At 38.4% G+C, this 19,571-nt stretch overlaps 1 protein-coding gene across 1 annotated transcript in view; it reads left to right on the top strand.

Moving 5' to 3' along the window:
- Nucleotides 1-19,571, top strand: part of ATAD2 (ATPase family, AAA domain containing 2) — a 30,622-nt gene that overhangs the window by 6,207 nt on the left and 4,844 nt on the right. The window contains exons 5-25 of the mRNA XM_017826448.1: nucleotides 675-771; nucleotides 1,578-1,626; nucleotides 1,961-2,071; nucleotides 2,556-2,637; nucleotides 3,358-3,450; nucleotides 4,364-4,472; nucleotides 4,690-4,805; nucleotides 5,580-5,754; nucleotides 6,548-6,636; nucleotides 6,898-7,057; nucleotides 8,467-8,557; nucleotides 8,968-9,282; nucleotides 10,498-10,603; nucleotides 11,949-12,132; nucleotides 13,637-13,822; nucleotides 15,040-15,175; nucleotides 15,290-15,486; nucleotides 17,252-17,411; nucleotides 17,623-17,745; nucleotides 17,842-17,982; nucleotides 19,101-19,451. Coding sequence (XP_017681937.1) covers nucleotides 675-771; nucleotides 1,578-1,626; nucleotides 1,961-2,071; nucleotides 2,556-2,637; nucleotides 3,358-3,450; nucleotides 4,364-4,472; nucleotides 4,690-4,805; nucleotides 5,580-5,754; nucleotides 6,548-6,636; nucleotides 6,898-7,057; nucleotides 8,467-8,557; nucleotides 8,968-9,282; nucleotides 10,498-10,603; nucleotides 11,949-12,132; nucleotides 13,637-13,822; nucleotides 15,040-15,175; nucleotides 15,290-15,486; nucleotides 17,252-17,411; nucleotides 17,623-17,745; nucleotides 17,842-17,982; nucleotides 19,101-19,451 — 3,071 coding nt within the window. The remainder of the gene's footprint in view (nucleotides 1-674; nucleotides 772-1,577; nucleotides 1,627-1,960; nucleotides 2,072-2,555; nucleotides 2,638-3,357; nucleotides 3,451-4,363; nucleotides 4,473-4,689; nucleotides 4,806-5,579; nucleotides 5,755-6,547; nucleotides 6,637-6,897; nucleotides 7,058-8,466; nucleotides 8,558-8,967; nucleotides 9,283-10,497; nucleotides 10,604-11,948; nucleotides 12,133-13,636; nucleotides 13,823-15,039; nucleotides 15,176-15,289; nucleotides 15,487-17,251; nucleotides 17,412-17,622; nucleotides 17,746-17,841; nucleotides 17,983-19,100; nucleotides 19,452-19,571) is intronic.

Here is a 19,571-nt window from a genome sequence, read left to right as displayed (position 1 = left end):
GTGTTTTCTTGTGAACCAAAACAATTAGCTTCTGTTGTGACTTACAGTAGATTTAGCTTAAGATGCTAAGGAAGTTTGGATACAGGCAAAGTGAAGCAATCCTGGTGTTTCTGCCAATCTGTCTGTGGTGTAATTCTCTCTGTGAAGCCCAAACTGACATTGTTTTCCTTGAAAGGTTTGTGAAGTGTAACAGCAGTAGGGTGTTTTCTCTAGCATATACAGTTACGTAAAATCAATGCAAAACTTAAATTGCAGTTTAGAGATGAGTATGCAACCTGTTGTCTGAAGAAGGCTGTGAACCACAAGTAACTTAACATTATCATGCAGAGCAACTTAAATGCTATGAAAACCTGTCATAATATCTGCTATCTTACTATCTGCAGAATTCCTTTTTTTCCTACTGAAACAGTTGGGGGTTTTTTTCTGTGTTCAGCAAGAGGGGAAAATAAACCCAAGCAGTGTATGTTTGCAAATCCTCAAACATTTGTCCTTAATTCTTTAAAAAAGTAAACATTTGACCTAATTTTTAAGTATTGTTGAAAAACTTGTCTAAGGGTCAATGACTTGCTTTGTGCATACTATATTAAAATGTCATGATGATTATGTGTGCAGTTTTAAATGGGTTTTTTTGTACTTGCCTATTTTTGCTCTTATATGACAACTTTGTATCTTAGTACTGCAGAAGCAGTCTTGCAAAAAATGGATGACATGGAGAAGATGCGTAAACGCCGAAGGATGGGAGACCTGGAGGTGTTCCACGATACAGAAGAAGTACATACTAATTTATTTTGCTGTTTTTGTATAAGTAGGGTATTTCACATAGGGAAATTATTTAGTCGTAGTTTTACTTTAGCAGAAAAAACCTTCATCCAAAGCATAGTGTTGTCTAAAATAACATTTGGTTTTGCTCTGTAATGATACAATTTAACATCTTACTGTTACGGTCATGCCACAACTATGCTGTAAGGGTGGAAGAAGTAACTTCGGAAGACAAGAAATAGCAGTGAAAGATTGCAACAGATGTCTTATGCTACACTTTCTGAATTGTCTTATGATTTTTGAATGGACACTGTTTACAGCTGTTTACAAACAGCTGGACACTGTTTACAAACAGCTGTTTCAGGGCTTGGATTTTCACTTCAAATCTTACTAAAACCTGAATTCACTGATACCTGCTTTACCTGTGTGGTGTTGTGCCAGTCTTGCCTGTGAGCTCAACTAGTCTTCTATCCTGAGAGGAACTACTGTTAAAAAGATAGCCATCATATTTCCTCTGTCTTAATTTTGCTTTATTAAATTAAGTTAGTCCAATGTTCTTTTGAATGGCAGTCACTTTGTTCTTAAACATCTTCATAGTCTGCTTTCATAAGTTTTTGTTTGGATCTGAATTCCTATTTTAGAGCAGAAATCCTTGTTATTAATCCTGGATGCCAGAATGATGTTCCACTTCTCTCTTGCCATACAGTAATTAAATCTTTTGTGTATATGGAGTGCCTTGATAATGATATTGTACAGGCACCAAATATGCCCAAAGGTTTTCTGCATGTTTGTGACTGGTCTTTGTTTCTTTTAATTAGGAAAGCCTCGATATGGAAAGGACTGATGAAGAAATAGCTGATAATCAAGGTAGCATTGTAGGCTAGTTCTGTTTTAAAATTTTCCTGACTATGCTCTAGCCAAAAGCCTTGTCTTAAACAACTGAGGTCGGGCAAACTACTGGGTAATTTTCATCTATTAAAAAAATCTGTGCTGCTATTGACATTACAAGCCATGGTCACAGGCTCTAGGACTGTACTGTTGTGAGCTCTGAACAGGTATTCAGAGGAAAAAAAAAGTCAGTGTTTTTCCAAAACACAAGATAAAAGGTTGTGGACACATGGGAATATATGTTGCCTAGTGCACTTCGCATTCAATACCATTCACAACAGTACTTACAGTCTTATGTTTCGTTGACGTACAGTTGGTTCATCAGAAGAAAGTGAAGCAAAAGAAGATGATGGTGGAGACACTCGGAAGCGTTACTCCTTTCGGCAGAGGAAAACTGTTGAGCGCTATCAAGCACCATTGCAAAGTAGGTTATAGGCACAGCTTCTCTTAAGAACTAAGGTCTTGCATGGAAGTGGGAGTGTTGTGGGTTTTTTTAAGAAGGAAAACGCACATGCACACACTCAGTGCTATTTAAATGTCTTTCCTTACCTGCAAGTGAATTTTATTAAATGCATGTATCCTCTACACATTCTATTTCTTTGCCATTTGGCATCCTTATTACTGTTTTTCAGTAAAAATATTATCTATGTATCCTTGAAAGAATAGTAATTGAACAGACTTGATGATCTTACCCTTGTGGGTTTTCAGTTCTCCTTAATATTAGGTGTGTGTTTTTTCACTTTTATTGTGCATTGATTAAAAAAAAAAAAAATTCCCATCCCTTCACCCTTGAAACTTCTTCTGAACTTAGAGAGGGGTGATACACATCCCCTTCTCTGCCTCTTTCACTATGCTGCTTTCTCTTAAACTTGTTTGTAACATTATTCTAAATTCTTTTCTTTCAACAGAACCAGGACAACGTAAGATGTATTTTTCGGACCGGGCTTCACCTGTCAGACAGAGAGATTCATGCAAAGGAACTAACTTAAGGTGTGTGTATGGTTAGTGGTAGCTCTTCTTTCTCAGTAGTGCTGTCAGTCACATGACTGAATAAAGCTTTCAAGGGTTTTTGGACTGGTGGTAATTAGAGATTAACAGTATGGTTACTGCTGTGGGTCTGAGGGTATAAAGAAAACAAATATCGAGGGGAGCCCATCCTTTTTATTAGCCATTAGATTTTATTTGAAAATGCAGATTTTTTTCTGGTGATGATGAGGGTTGTGGCTGAGATTGTGTAAGTGATATTTGTTTGTTCTGGAATTGAAGCCAGAATCTCCCTCTAAAAATCATACACTATTTAATCTTGAAGGATACAAATTATTTTTTTAAAACCAAAGACAATTTTGTTAGAGAGGGAGCCTGTTTTAATGATGTGATGATTTCTTTTTTTTTAATCACCTGAATACAGATTCTGGTTTCTCTTTGGAATAAGTTAAAAAGGTTGATGTTTCACAGGGTGGATACATAATGTTAAGTGCAACTCTATAATCTGTGTGAGAGGGAGTAAATGGAGAAAAGGAGTAACTTGGTTAAGAAATTTCTTTGCTAAGAAAATCAAATTTTCTGTCACGAGGAAAATCACATAATGTACTTTGAAATCAGATTCATAAGGAGTACAATGATCTGGAAACTTAATAGATCTCACTTTAAATTTTGATATTACTTACTCTGTATTTTGATTTTTTCACATCTTTGTTTGAATGTTTGCAGACGGAGACACACAGTCCCCAGCAGTGATTCCTCTTCCTCGTCTGATGATGAAGAGGATTTTGAGAGGCAGCGGAAGAACAGAAATTTAAGAAGGTTAATGAAATTGGAGAATAGGGGAGGGAGGAGTCTACTTGGGAGGACTTTACATCTGCCTAACTGTGAAGTGTTGCCATCTTCATCTTGCATGCTTTGTAATTTCTGGCAGTCCTGTCTGTTGGTGCTGCCAACTGTAACTGGACTCTCTGCAACTGCTTTTACACAATTGATTTTGATAAGCAATTTGATTTCTAGGTGGGAATGGGTGTAGGAACACTTTGATGTAAGTTCCTAGTGTAAAATTCTACTGCTCCTGTGCTTTACAGTAGTTGATTCAGAAAGAAAACCATCATAACAGAGAATGCTATAAATAGAGAAAATGATGGAGGTTTCGTTACTTACAAATGCTCTAGAAAAACTATTTTACTAACACTCTAACAAATGAGTTTTCAGCCTGACATCTTTCAGATGTGTGTCTTCTGGCACACACATTCCATAGGCCTTGGGAAGGACCAGCAGTGCCAGGCAGCCTTTATAATGTTAATCCCCACTGAAACGAGTATTGCCTTGGGCTGTAACTAATAAAGTATAGAAGCTAAAAGAATTTGAAAGGTAATAGTGTGCTTGGGGGAGGTGGTTTCTTCCATCACACAAATCAGTGTCAGTCCATGGTCTACACATAACAGAGTAACTTGTTCTAAGCTTGTACTCCTATATGTGTTTTGTTGATTGGCATGGATATTTGTAAGTGCTAAGAGCTATTAAAATAATTAACTGAGTTTAATGTCTGGAGTGACCATTTTTATTTATTTACTCATGGCCATTAAATGTAAAACAGATCAAACAAATATTTAACTATTCAGGAAGTTTATGCTCATTTATAAGACTGTCTGCATTCACTTACTATCATTAGAAAATCAAAAATCTGCATCATAACTTAGAAAGCAGCTTTCTCTTAAATTCAAATCAGGTCTCTTCCTGGCAACTTTCGAAAAGGTGATTTAAAGGGAGCTCATAAGGATCGCATGAAAATTGGAGCAAGTCTGGCTGATGTTGATCCAGTGAAAATAGATTGTTCAGTAAGTATTTTTACTTCATTGTGAGATGTTTTCAGTATTTATGAAAGCTTTCAGTAATGGGCTGTCTACACCTACCCTGGCTTACAGTTTTCTTTCAAGAGATTTGAAAATTTGCACAAACGTTTCCTTTGTGCTGACATCTGATTCCTGGTGGAACCTTACAGAAGTTGCAGCTTTCTTTAACATGTAAAATGTGTTCTGCTGATTTCATCTTTAGGTACGATTTGATGGCGTGGGTGGTCTTTCTGACCACATTTCAGCTTTAAAAGAGATGGTCGTTTTTCCATTGCTTTATCCAGAAGTCTTTGAGAGGTTCAAAATTCAACCGCCAAGGTAACAGATGCTGTTTAAAACTGTAACTGTATTATAAGTTTTCAGGAAAATAGTCAGCTGAGGTATTGTTATGTTTCTATGCTTCAAAATTTTAAGCAGTGTTGATGGTGGGTTTTTGTAGCAGTAGTAAAAAGTAATTTTTAAAAAATGGATAGAATCCAGTGATCCAGAATCCATAGATCCAGAATCTCTGTAGAATCAGAGATTTACTGTGTGGCAAGACTATGCTTTAAATGTGTGTTGCCTTTAAAGGGGGAGTTGGAGTGTTTTTCTTTTGAGTTCTATGTGCAAGTGGACTTGATCAGTTTGTAAGCAGGAAGGAATTATCTATTGGTAGTGAACTGCAGTTTGTTTTGTGGAAGTCCAGTTGTCTCTCCCCCAACTCTGTTTTTTTTTTCAAGAGTTCCAGTATCAGTTTTACAACTGATTGAACTTGCAACTAGAACTTTGCAGTGTTTGTTGTGCTTGAGCTAAAATAAGAATTTGACTGCTTCTTACAGAGCTATATTAGTTCTGTGTTACGAAATGAAATTATAGAGATTTAATTGTTAGCTTTATATTTTCTTGGTCAGCAAAACTCAGTCATGGTATATTGAAATAGGACTTTGGATCCTTTCCTTTCAGTAACTTTAAAAATATTACAAACAGTTGAAAGAAAATTTTATTTAGGCAAGAATAGTTCTATGTTTTAGGGATGGAGGTTGTAACAGGTACTTTTCTATGATGTTTTTTTCTTACATTAATTTTTTTTTTTTACTTTTTTTTAAATTCCAGAGGTTGTCTGTTCTATGGTCCACCAGGGACTGGAAAGACACTGGTTGCTCGTGCACTTGCAAATGAATGCAGCCAAGGTGACAGGAGAGTAGCCTTTTTTATGAGAAAAGGTGCTGACTGCCTGAGTAAATGGGTCGGGGAATCTGAACGACAGCTTCGTTTGTTATTTGATCAGGTAAGGTTGAAAGTGCCTTGTGTTCTGTCTGAGCTGTAACTAATTTTCCGTGGTCAAGAAGAACTCATTCTTTTTCATATTTTGTCAGCTCCTTCCACTGAAATGGGATTGTTAGTGTTTCCTTTGTCAGTGGGGTTTTTAGGGGCTTGAAGTTTTGAGATGTATCGTGAAAGATTAGTAAAGCAATCAAGAAAACCTTCCAAAGCAACACACACCTGCCACTCCTTGCCTTACAAAAAAAAAAAAAAAACAAAAAAGGCTTCAAGATACAATAGATGGTGGTTCCTTTGTCAGTGGGGTTTTTAGGGGCTTGAAGTTTTGAGATGTATCGTGAAAGATTAGTAAAGCAATCAAGAAAACCTTCCAAAGCAACACACACCTGCCACTCCTTGCCTTACAAAAAAAAAAAAAAACAAAAAAGGCTTCAAGATACAATAGATGGTGGCTTTCAATCAGAGGGAAACAGAGGCAGGCTGAAAGCATGATCATTTAAATTGGTAAAACAGGTTGCTTCCAGAACATGTAATTAAGTCCCAGCTCTGTTGTTGGTAGTTGCCAAATAGCTGTAAAAACTGCTGGTGTGATTTGTTTCCTGTTGCCCAGTCTCAGTGAGCTGCCATAGGCTGCTGCCTTCTTTTACTCCTGCCACTTTACCACATTAGCTCAATTAGCAGAGATCCCTGATGCTGCTCTGAAAAATCTAGTTCCAGTGACTTTACAACCATAATGTTGTTCCTGCATTTCTCCTTCAAATAGTTTTCCTGGTGTCAGTATTCCTATGCTTCCATTGTAGGCCTACCAGATGCGACCTTCAATTATTTTCTTTGATGAGATCGATGGCCTTGCTCCTGTACGGTCCAGTAAACAAGACCAAGTTCATAGGTAGGACATGTTTTGTATCTACGTAGAAGGCTGCTTGATCTTTGTGAAAAGAAGACCACAACCTATTTAACTTGATGTGGCACATTCATTTATCCCAAAAACTAGTAATTCAGTACTACTGAATTTCAGATTATCTTTAAACACTAATTAAAAACCATTTGCTAAGCTTGATAGCAGCACACGAGGTCTATGTTACCTTATCTATGTGGAACTCAAGATGATTTACCAAACTGCTGAATGAAAATTGTACTTTTCTGTTAGCTCGGTTGTATCGACACTTCTGGCACTCATGGATGGCTTAGAGAGCAGAGGAGAAGTTGTGGTAATTGGGGCCACCAACAGACTGGATTCTATAGATCCTGCTTTACGACGACCAGGACGCTTTGATCGAGAGTTCCTCTTCAGCTTGCCAAACAAAGAGGTCAGAACTTCAACTCCACCTTAATGCCAGTGGGGCAGTCCATCTTAGAAACCAACCCCTGTAACAGGGCAGCACTGTGGAGCAGCGCAAGTCTCTGTCAGTGTTGTACAACTTGGACAAACGAAGGCTGTCTGGAGAGACTGTGTTGTACCATGGAGGGCAGACCTGGTACTGAATATATATCAGTAAGATGATTGCAACAGGCAGTTAGTGCTCTAGTTTTGGTTTCTCTGCAACCAGCAAAGACTATGGCATTCTGCTAGTCACTGAAATGTTTAAGAATGAATGTGTAAATAAGTTATAAAGTACTGCTATAGCTTTGTGAAAGCGAAAGAAATGCTGTACAGGCAAGAATTCCTTTTTGGTTAACAAAAACTTTGATCAAGGCTGGTGCTGGAGCGAATGAAGTATGTTGGGATGTGACATTTCTACTGGTACTTAGTAATAGGGACTTAGACAAAAATGTCAAGTCACTGCACAGGGGAAGGGCTTGAGAAGCTTCTAGTTCAATGGCAATAGCTAAGCAATTAAAAAAATAGGTATTTAGCAACCAAAAAATATTGGAGGGAGGCATTGGGCAAAACAGGAATACTCTGTGTTTTCTTTCTGGCTACAGCTGATATTTCTTTTCCTTAGTACTTTTTGGAAAGAGGATAAAAGCTATATTGGACTGAAGGCTAGTAAAAGTGCACTAAACAGTGCATTTAACACAAACTTTGTCTCCAGTTTTTATCTGCTCTCAGGAGCAGGAGAGAAGGTGCCATAAAATAGATCTAATACACAATTCCTACTATGAAAGAATTCTAGAAATCTGCCATAATTAGTCTGTGTACTAGAAAATACTTAAATAATTCAGTGAAAGTCTTGTTAAGATCAGAGATGGGGATAGGCAACGTTTGACATTATCTGGATGAGTGACAATCATTTGAGTCATAATTATTGTTCTTCTTGGTAGTAACTGTAGCAACTGAAAATGGAGTGCTAGGACTGTTTTCCTTGGATGAGCTGGCAGAAGAGCAAATCTGATGAACTAATGAGACTGTCACTGTAAAATTTTGCTGAATTTGAGAGAATTTCCTTTGAAAAATCTGTTTCCAGATAAGTGGGGTTTTTTACTACAATTTTTTCCTCAGAATTATTAGGTCTCACACTTGTGAAAACTCATTTTTTATGGAAGATGTAAATGCCTTTTATTTCACTGCAACCCCCAGCAAGAGTTTAATGTAACAGGATGAGAATACTGAAATTTCCTTGTTGAAAAAGAGGGCACATTAACTGACCTTAAGTATTTTAAAGTTTAGCAGATAAGAAAAGTATTTGTATTAGTGTGAGGGGTTTGGGGGTTTTGTGTTGTGGTTGTTTTAAGAGAAAACTTAGGGCAAACTAAAATTCAACTATTTTGTTTTCAGGCAAGAAAAGAGATTTTCAAAATTCACACACGAGACTGGACCCTGAAGCCATTGGACAAGTTTCTTGAAGAGCTGGCTGAGAAATGTGTTGGTAAGTTTGAAAATAGCGTAGGTTACTGCACACAACTTAAGTCATAGGGAACCAGAGCTTGTCCCAGGTAGTGCTCAAGCTCCTGTGCCTTGCAGAGCGAGGCAGTGGGGCAGCTGGCATGTCTTGGAAGCAAACCAAGCTTTCTTTTTTTCTCAGAACACTGATAGGGTTTGGGACATCTTTTCAGGAGCAAAGTTTTGAGTAGGAAGCTGCTGCTTAAGTGCAGGATATCAGGCTGTGAGCCACATAACAAAACTTCTCTGTGGTGCAGTAATTCTTTAAATTATTGCTTATCCTTTTAATTTTTGGCTGCATGCAAAGTCTTCCAGTGTTGCACTTTAGCAATCTTGGCCTTGACTTCGGTGTTGCCTGAGACTGACACAACATGTGCTTCATGTTTTGTTTATTAGGCTACTGTGGTGCTGACATTAAAGCCTTGTGTGCTGAAGCTGCTCTCTGTGCTTTGCGCCGCCGGTATCCTCAGATATACGAAAGGAGCGAGAAACTGCAGTTAGACGTCACTTCGATTAAAATAACAGCAAAGGATTTTGTCATGGCCATGCAGAAAACTGTTCCAGCTTCACAGAGGGCTGTGGCTTCACCTGGGCGAGCGCTATCACCTATTTTAAAACCGCTGTTGGAAAACACATTGGAAAGAATTTTACGAGGCTTGCAGAGAGTATTTCCCCACGCAGAGCTTGCACTAAAGAAGGACCAACAGCAAGGTATAACAATAACATCCATTTGTTTAAAATTCTGCCAATGCAAAAACTTGTGATCTGTTCAATAACATACACAAACCTCTCAACCCTAATGACAGTTTAATTTTATATCTGCACAGCATGGGATGGGAGCTGTGAGTGACTTGCAGTACACAGTAGAGAACCATGTTCTCTGCTGCAGCACCCTGTTTCTGAGAGTAGCTAACATCACATCATTTGTAGAGATGGATCAAAAGTTTAATATGTGAGCACCTCTTTCCAAATAAATGCTTACATGCAAGGGAGATAAGTATTGTTACATAAATGCTTCTACTTCCTGTCTGAAGAATGTCAGAACCATGGTACAAGTTGTTTAAGCTAAATACAGTTTTAGCTATCATGACTTTTAGCCATTATGGTCTCTTAACTGAAATATTTGTGGGTCACAGTGTACACTTGCACATGAGATCAGAATATTTTAGTAGCGTGTACTTTGGGGCTTGGCTTGCATAGCATAAGTGAGCTCATGGTCCTGACTGAGACAGCCCTGACCAGGTTTAGTTTATCAGTTGGTGAGAACAAATCAATATTGATAAACTCTCCTGATTAATGGAGATCTGGGAATAGTTAGTTACCATGCTAATCCCTGGAGAATATCCTCCCAGTAGAGTTGGTAGATTGTTTGCATTGGTAAAACAGGGGCAGAGACCCACTAACACAATAAAAGCATTGGGGCTGGGGGATGGGTAATTGCATCCCCTCTCTTGTCTGCCTCCCATTATCTCCTCCTTTGGCGATCTTTGAGGAGCCTTATTTAGAAGATAGGTGGGTCTTTGTATTCTGACTGACTAGTCATGGACAAATGGAAGCCTGGGGCCAGGTTCACTTCATTTCTCCACATCTAGTGGGGGAACCTGTTCCAAAAAGAAGTGGCCTCATTGTGTTCTTCAGGTGTCTATGAACTACAGTAGTTGTTCCTAATCATCTTTATTCTAAGGGAAAAAGCCTCTCAAGTTTTTGTCAAAAGAGAGATAATACCTTATGCAAATCATGGGATGTAGGACAGCTTTAGGTCTGTGGTAGAATGAACTTTTCAGAAAATAGCATTCAGTGTGTACTCTAAAATGACGGAATACAAGAGAATGGTTTCCTGCACTGATTTCAAAGGTGTATTAATGCAAGAGTGAGATTTGGACTATTTAGGAAAGTTAACAAAGATCTCATGTCTTCCTGTTTTAGGAAATGATGTGATTGACACTGATGAGGAATCACCATCAATTTTTGAAGAGAGGCCAACTCATAAAGTGCCTGATCGTGAAAAGGCAGAATTCCTCACTTTTAGCAGGTCCATGTTTGTCCCCTTTATATTTTTAAGATGGTCAGGTCTGTAAACTGTTTTGTTGTGAGGGGTGCTGGGTGAAGAAGTGATGAGTTCGGAGGGGGTGATCAATATTTGCATGAAGTAAGTGCAAAGATCCAACTAGGTGCTAATGTTCTGAGTGCACTGCCCTGACTCATCAAACTGAATGGTCCAGTCCTATTTTCCTAAATCAAAGTGATCCACAGATTATTAGAACATGTTGATTTAATCCATGGTATTCCTTGAAAGACTTGAGACCCAAAAAATGCACTGTCTGCCCTTTTAGCTTAAAAAAAAAACCCTGTGGATTTATGTAGCCATCTTTTGCCCTTCTGCCTTCCAAGACTGTTAAACCAGTAGCAGATTATGTAGCAGAAAAAAAATATAAATGAGAAATAGTTTGTTAAAACACTGAAAGAAACTGAAACAATGTCTGCATTTTGTACGTTTACCCTACTGAGTTTGTTATTAATCTTTTGATGTTTTCATTTTGGAAGTCAGTCATGTAAGCCAACAGTTGAAGCAGTAGATTATTGTTGTCACTGTTGGGTCAGTTATTCTGCCCCCTTTCTATAGCTGTGCTGTCCAGAAGATGTGACCTACTGAACTTGGTTAGGTCTCTAGGACCTTTGACTTCAGCAAGTAAAGGTACAGCAGTATTGTGGTGGAAGAAACCATAACCCTCTTCACAAGTGTGTTTCATGCTAGTAAAGTGAGGTTATTAGGGAATTAATAGGCAATTCGAAGATGGAAACATTAGAATGAAGGAATAAAATAAATGTACTGCTGTATTTTAACCAATTCAATTGTGTGCTTCTTCAGATACAGCTAACATGTTTCAGTGCCCACATTAATTTTTTTCTTAGAAATGCTGTTCTGTTCTGTGCTTCCCATCATCTCCAGGAGGTATGGCCAAATTTTAGCTACACTTCACAGGTGCAAAGTTATTTAAAGTCAAGACACACTGAAAATGGTTATGTACGGGCAGTGAAGAGATCCAGACTGCTTTATGCTGAGAGAGTTGTATTTCTGCTCCATATCCGGTTAATGACCAATTGTTATGTGTGTATTTGGCTAGACAGTCCCTCTGTGATATTTAAGAGCTGTTTCTTAACCCAGCCAAAGGAGTAACAGACATGCTGGGGACTGGCAGGATTTCTCAGCGGAGGTTTGGTACCAGTTTGTGAGAAAATAGGCTTTGATAGTCTTCCTGATCACAGACCAGCTTATTATTTGGTGGAACATGAAGCGTATTTACAATTTAAAAAGTTAACATCTGTGTGCCTATTAATCACTTGTTTTTAAACGTGTTTTCTTCTTGCTGTTGTAGAAATCCTCGTTGCCAGCCAACATCTTTCAGACCACGGTTCTTATTAGTTGAAGATCCAGGGTGTGGGCAAGCTTTTCATTTGGCACCTGCAGTGATACATGCCCTGGAAAAGTTTCCTGTTTATACACTAGACCTGCCTGCTTTGTTTGTTAGCACCACATCCCCGGAAGAAACATGTGCACAGGTATCTGTTTTTCTCTTTATTCTTGTAGGATTCATGAACTGTATAAAAACTAGTGAAATAAGCAAAATTCATTGTTATTGAAGGTGGCCTGACTTGAATATACTGTTATGTTTACTTCTGTCTGGAAATCCACTTTTCTTCTCGATGAAATGATACCATATAAAGATATTATATATAGCCATGTTTTCCATTTGAAATGAAACAGGGAGGATGTTGCTAGCAGCTCAGAAAGAAGGGAGGTGCTGCTAATAAAGCCCTCTCTGTGGCAAGAAATCCTGTTGATCTCGGTGGGATCCAGAAAGTTTTTATTGCTTCTTAAGGCTCTGTGCTCCCAGTAGATGGCACTGCATCAACCTGATGGCATCATGCACTTTCTGAAGCCTTATCTTTTATTATATTTGTAGGGCAGTCAAGGTTTTGGGGAAAAGAAGTGTTTATTTTTTTACATATACAGCTTCTACTGCTGCAGTACATGCAGTAAAGGCATTGAAATTCATGTACACTGGTGTGCTTTCCTTAACTAGGAAAATTAAACATAAGCAGATTAGTGCTGTTTTCCTCTTTTCAGTTTTAGGTAGGAAATCCGTTTTGTATTAAAATATTTTGAGCTCTACTAGCAGCACTTGGGAGCTGTATGAGTCAGGACAGACACATTCCATGACTGGATACTCGTTTGTCACATAGGAGGAACAATTCCTTTTTTGTTGTGGGATCTTTAGACATGTAACTACCCTCTCTAGTCACTGCCTGGACATACCACATGTGCTTCCCACCTTGCAATAGGAACTCCCTGAATATTTTTAATCTGACAGGGTCCATGGAGAAATTTGTTATGTGAAAGGACTGTTGGCACTTCCCTCATGGAGTAGATGCATGTTGTCTTTTGTGTACTGAGGTGCCATCTGAAAGCAGTGGCTTGTCCTCTTCCAAAGCACATCATCTCATCTGGTGGATCCTTTGGTAATGAGAAGTTGAGTGATTTAGCTCTTCAGGCAGGCTAAAGACTGGTCACCTCTTAGAAAATGTGCTTGAAAATATGAATTGTAACCAGGTGTATTGTACCGTGCCAGCCCTTGTCTTCTCACATAGGTCTTTGTTCAGTCTGTGCTCCTGTGTCTTGGGTATGTGCCTGCTCTGAACTGAAAATGCCGTGGTCACAAGTGTGGCCATTTCTCCAGGCTAATGCATCTTGCTGAAGGGTTAGTCCTGTTTTTTCAGGTACACCACCATGTTGGCTGAGTTCTGAGGCTCTTCAGGAGTTATCTTACACCTAAGTAGTTTTGAAATCAGGTAGAGATTTGGGTTGGTTTCTGTCTGCATAGCAATGTCTATATTTCTGTCAAAGTGAAAATTTTACCTTATTATGAAGGAGTTGTTCATTTACTGTTTTGTCTTGATGTTTTGACATCATGTACTCCTCTTACATAAGACGGTTTGACTGGTAGTTATGTAGTAGCCTATTTTACACAATGTAGTTTTCTTAACCAAGCTTTCATTTCACCAGCTAATGCAAGAAGCTCAAAGAACAGCACCAAGTATTATGTATGTCCCACAAATCCCTTTGTGGTGGGAGACTGTTGGACCTACAGTGAGAGCTGTTTTTACGACACTACTGCAGAACGTTCCAACGTTTGCTCCAGTTTTGCTCCTTGCAACATCTGATGTGCAACACGAAGATCTCCCGGAAGAGGTATTTCTGTCGATACTTTTCTTCCTTTTTTACTCTTCCTTTTTTGCTTGTTAATTTATAACTCCTGGAAGCCTGGAGTACTGTGCCTGTCTGTTATTACTTAGGCACCTAAACCCAGTCTCTTGAAATCTGCTTAGACAAAACAATGGTGAAAGCATTTGTCTGAAATGTTTTCTGAGTAAAGAGATTGACTTTGGCCCAACTCTTTCACCCTTCTCACACATTCATGCTTATTAGACAGATGTACAAATTTGCTTAAGCATTCATTTCAGTGATTCAATATGGTTAGGTGTGCAGTTGGTGAAGAATATAAGGTGCTTGAGATGTAGCTAGGAAAAAGATTGTGTTTCTGAAAACGTTTTTACTGAAAAAGTACAGTAGTCACACTGTTACTGATGGAATATCATTTCAAATTTAAATAACTTCATAAAAATTTTGATTTCTTTATAGGCTAGAAAGCTAGGATCTAAATTCCATCTCAGTAGCTTGGAAATCAAGTTTTAGTTATATTCCTTAACAAAATTCAGTAAGAGTACATGCTGAGCTTCCTAGACATCTCTGGTGGTACAGCTGCCCCCCCCAAGCTGTACTGTGATCTCAGAAAAAACACCTGAGAGTGTGCATTAAAGGAAGGTGTTCAAAATGTGGATATGCTGCTCTGATCATTTTGTCTTGGTAGCAGTAGGTTTTATACTGTTAATAAATGCCTTCTAAATTAAGGAATAAAATTCCTTCCATACCTTCTGGTAATAGAGATGGGAAAATGGAGTACAACTTGGAAGTATGCAACTTTGGACACCTCACTTAAATTAATTAAAAATAAAATTTATAAAGCCGTCTTACCAAAAAGCTGGCACTGGTAAGCTGAACCTTGCCTGTTCCCTCTATTGTTGCCATATTCAAGCTAAAGGACAGCAAGGCAGGTAAATACAAAATAAGCAGCCTTGGAGGTGGTGAATGTGACCCCTTTCTTAGTGGTTTATCATACCTTTTTTTTCATGGAGCCGAAACTGTAGAAGGTGTTTCTCAGAGCAGGTGTTTTAATTTGCTATGTTATGAAAATCTAGCCTTTTAAGGCCAAGAAAGATAACTTTTCATAGCTTGTTTACCCAGATGAATATTCAGTTAAATTTAGAAAGGTACTCATCTTTTTGAAATAGAATATAAAGAATTTGTGTAGCCTTATATCTGAAATACCTTTTCTCCTCATGCTTTAGATAAAAGTATTGTTTAATAATGACTGTGAAGAAGTTTTCAAAATCCAGTGGCCTACCTGTGCTGAAAGAAGAAGTTTTTTTGAAGACTTAGTTATGAAGCAAGCTGCTAAACCTCCTGCGTCAAAAAACAATGCAGGTGAGGATATTCTAAGTATAAAGTTTTGCTAGCTGTAAGTTAACAGTGTTTTGCTTTTTCGTGGATTTGTATTTGAATACCACCAATTGACTAAAATTTTCTGATTAATTGAAGCTCGGCGGCCATTGGAAGTCCTGCCTGTAGCACCACCACCTAAGCCTCGACAGCTGACAGAGGAAGAAATGAGACAGCTGGAGGAGCAGGAAGAGGATACATTGCGTGAACTTAGGATTTACTTAAGGGACGTGACTCACAGACTGGTCATTGATAGACGTTTCAGAGCATTTACAAAGCCCGTTGACCCAGAGGAGGTAAATTATTGTTGATCTGCAATACCATGATAGCTGTGTGTATTCACAGTTTCTCTGTGTGTATGTTCCTTGGTGTTTGTGTGCTCTTTCTAGGAAGATTTATCTTTGTTTTTAGGACTGTAATATTCTGAATTTCCAGGAAGCTGGAAGTGAATTTTGCTTTTACTTTTGTTGACTCCGTGGGGCTCTCCAAGGTCTTTGAGTGTTCACTGAAGTCTCTATGTTCCTTCTAAAACCTTTTTAAAACTTAAGAGTATTTCCCTTAAAAGGGACCAACAAGGATCATCTAGTCCAAGTGCCATTTACACCAAATGCCAATACAGTTTGCTCATGAAAAGGCTTTGATATGTAGGTGTGTTACAGCACTGAAAAGTAGAAATCTTTCTTTTTCTGTGTAACTATAAACAGTACCTCTAGGGCTGTTTTAATAAAGCCTAAAGCTCTTTAATTATCTGTCAGTTGTTTCTGCAAGAACAGGAGTAGAAGCAGCAGTTTGCCAAATAATTTTCAGATTCTATTCTCAGGGAGCTTTCCTTGGTGTAAGATCAACCATATGGACTTGTAGGTTTTTCAATTCCTCTGTAAGACCCCAAGTCTCAAACAACAAGCTCACTAAAGGGGTTTTACTTTAAAAATATACAAGGCTTCAACAATATCTGCCCTCCAAACATATTAGAAGAGGACTTGGTTCTTTTAACACCTCAGAGAGAATGCATAGGAGAAAAGCTGTACACGTTTTCTCAGAGGGTACTTTTACTGGTACACTTTAGAAAATAAGGGAACTTGGCAAAAGTTGACAGGGTAACATACAACCAAAATAAAGCATTCTACAAAGCATTGACTTAGCACATGCTAACACATAAAACTTAGCAAATCCAGCCCATCTGGTCCTAAGTTGCCCAAAATATTAAAAAAGAAGAGTAGGTGAAGAAAAAGTAAAGAAAGAGAGAGAAAGAGAGGAATATAGCTACCATCTCTAGATCCAGCTAAATGAGTCTAGAAAACGGTGGGTTCACCATTCACAAAAAGGTGTGCCCTTTCCCCCCCCGCCCCACACACACTTGAGTCGGTCCGAGCCACTAATGAATATAATAATCCAGTTTCTCACATATACTTTTATTGCATAAGTGTAAGCTGGGGCACCTACTTCAAAGTCAGCTGTAGTTTTGAGATACCTTTGTGTTTCAGCAAAGTCCATTCCCCTAAGCATCCACTGACTTGTCATTACCTTTGACTTGTCATTACCTTTCCTTGTAGCTTCTGAGATGTGAATAATCTAAACAAACATAGATGTCCTCATCTAAACTACCCTTTAGGCTTCTTTTGTGGTCTGAATAAAGAAACTGGCACCTCTGGGTCCAGTTATCTCATTCTAAAGTAGGTGCCCGAACAGGTGCTTGAAAGGTGAAATTCCTGCAGCCTTTCTCTTGCTGCTAACAAAGACTCTCAGGTGACTTTACTGAGAGGTTTCTTTGTTGTTATTTTCTGAAAGGAAGTGAAATGAATACCACTCTGGGTGCCAGTTCCCTTCTCTGCCTCACACATGCTTCTGACCTCTCTGCCTTTTTTTTCCCTGTCTTCTAGTCTGTCTCATTAAAGCCAGGTGAAATTGCCCTTCTGTTTTCAAGAAACTAACTGGGTAATTTCTGCATCTCTGGATGTGTCATATTGAGGTTTTTAAGAAGTCCTTTATTTGACTTTATGAAAATAATTACTCTTCATGGCTACTGCATTAAATCTACAAGCACCTATGTTTCCTCTGTAGGTACCTGATTACAATGCTGTCATTAAACAGCCCATGGACCTCTCGACAGTTCTCTCCAAGATTGACATGCACCAGTACCCAACTGCAAGAGATTTTCTAAAAGACATTGATCTAATCTGTAGCAATGCTTTAGAGTACAATCCAGTTAAAGATCCTGGAGGTGAGGATGTGGTTTTATCCCTAATTTGTAAAAATGTTAAATGTGTAAGTTGATAAACGTTATCTGTGGACAGTAGATGTGGAATTAGATAATTTTAAACATCCTCAAAGAGAATTTCTTGCTAGGTTGTGAATGCATTAAATAAACTATTTGGGAAATTGTGATAGACATGTTGATCAGTAACTGCTGCTTTTTAACTGAAAAATTTCAGATCGTCTCCTTAGGCACAGAGCTTGTGCCTTGAGAGATACTGCATATTCTATAGTGAGGGAAGAAATGGATGAAGATTTTGAACAACGCTGCCAAGAAATTAAAGAATCTCGAAAGAAAAGAGGTATGTTTTGTGACACTGAGGATTTCAAGACTTGACTCAGTATTTGTAACCAGCCACACAAGACACAATTCTTTGCTCTCTCTTATTTATTGCAAGGTTCAGACTGCGCTTCCTCTTACTTCTGTGTAACGCCAAAGGAGGACTCTGTTCCTGCATGTAAGAAAACAGACCCAAAGTGTAATGAAAAATCAAAGACGCCAGCAGTGCCTGTGGATGCCAGTACCCCCTGCTCTAAAGGCAAGATGTGTTTTATTCAGACTTTCTTGGAGAAGGTGCTGAAGGGACTGCTATATTCTCTGTTCTTGTGACCTGACGTGTTCCTGTGATGCTTGATTCTTCATGCTAGAGGCATTAAATTTATTAATATGTTTCAAAACATGGGATAAATCCAGAGGTCATTCCTTCAGTGTGGTTATGAGATTCAAGTTGACATTGTAAGGCACTGGATCAACTGACATTGAATGGCTCTTACATTGCTACCTCTTGAAGTCAAAAATGTTGTACGTGGCAGTTTCTGAATACTTAACTAGTTTTTAGTTACATGGAACAGTGTTTTCCCCTTCCCTGCCCTCTTACCATGATTTTCAATTGAAGGGGGAAGGGTTAAAAAACAGGGGATCAATAATCATTATTTCTTCACTTTCCCCGTGAAAAGGACATGGAAAAAACAAAGGCCCTAGGGTGTCTTTCAGTTAAAACACGTGACATGGTGTGAAGTTTCCTGGTCTTCCTGGCATGTCAGGGAATTTTGCCTCTGACTTGACCCATAGGCTTTGTGTGGTACTCCATGAGTACAAAGAATGATGGGGTTTTTTGGAAGACAAAAAGCGAAGTTTCGAACAAGGTTAACTGAATCAGAAAGCCCATGAGACATAAATCTTTGTGGACAATTTTTTTTTTCCAGCACATATTCCTTTAAAAGTGTCTTTTTAACTCTTCCCAACATATGTATAGCTTTTGAAGTTTACAGATTTTGAGATTTTGAAGAAGGACTCCTCTCCAAATGCTTTTCTGTTGTTCACCTGTATTAGATCACATACTAAGTCACCCAATAACCTTGCTTTGCAGTAATACTTCCTAACTAAAGTAAGAATTTTCTGCTCATAACAGCTTGAAGCTGATAGTTTTGTGCATGAAATTCTGTAGCTGACTTTTTTTTTTTTTTTAAATCTAGTAGCAAATTGACCCCATTAAATTGCAACTTTTTCTCCAGACATTCGTAGGGAGACAGACAATGGTACTTGAGTTCCTTTGGTCATTTTCCTTGTAAGTCAAGTAAGATGAGGATGCTGGATTTTGAAGGAAGAACTGTTATGGTAATGTTTTGGATGACTTTTTCTTGTATGTCTTTGTAGATAAGTCAAGAAGAAAACGCAAAAACAACAGAAAGTCGAGTATTGCAGCAAAGAGGAATGTTCAGTTCAATAAAGAGAATAAAATTCCTGAAGACCAAACTGAAGTAGAGAGTAGTGAAGAGTCTAACACGGATTGCACTGAATTTGCATCCTCTCAGGATGCTCCTATTGAAGAATATGAAAATGTACTTCAAGAGCGACAGAAAAACAGGACAGAAAATGAAAGAGAGAGAGTTCTCCTTGTGACTAAATCTCCTTCTGGAAAGAAGAGAGAACATTCAGACCTAAGAGAGCAGAGTGAAATGCCAGATTGCCAAAAAGCCGGAACTTCTGAAGATGGAGGTTCAAATGGTAAGTGAAAGGTCAAACAGGTAATTTACCTCCTTCTTCTTCCTGAGGAGGGTTATAACAATTACTAAGTTTTAGCCTTTTTGAATTCTGTTCTATCTGCTGCGTCCCTCTCAAATCAGG

This window comes from Lepidothrix coronata, unplaced genomic scaffold, assembly GCF_001604755.1.
Source record: "Lepidothrix coronata isolate B3197 unplaced genomic scaffold, Lepidothrix_coronata-1.0 Scaffold126, whole genome shotgun sequence".
In the NCBI taxonomy this organism is placed as follows: domain Eukaryota; kingdom Metazoa; phylum Chordata; class Aves; order Passeriformes; family Pipridae; genus Lepidothrix; species Lepidothrix coronata.
The sequence above is the reverse complement of the archived record's forward strand: the minus strand, read 5'-3'. Positions and strand labels throughout refer to the sequence as shown.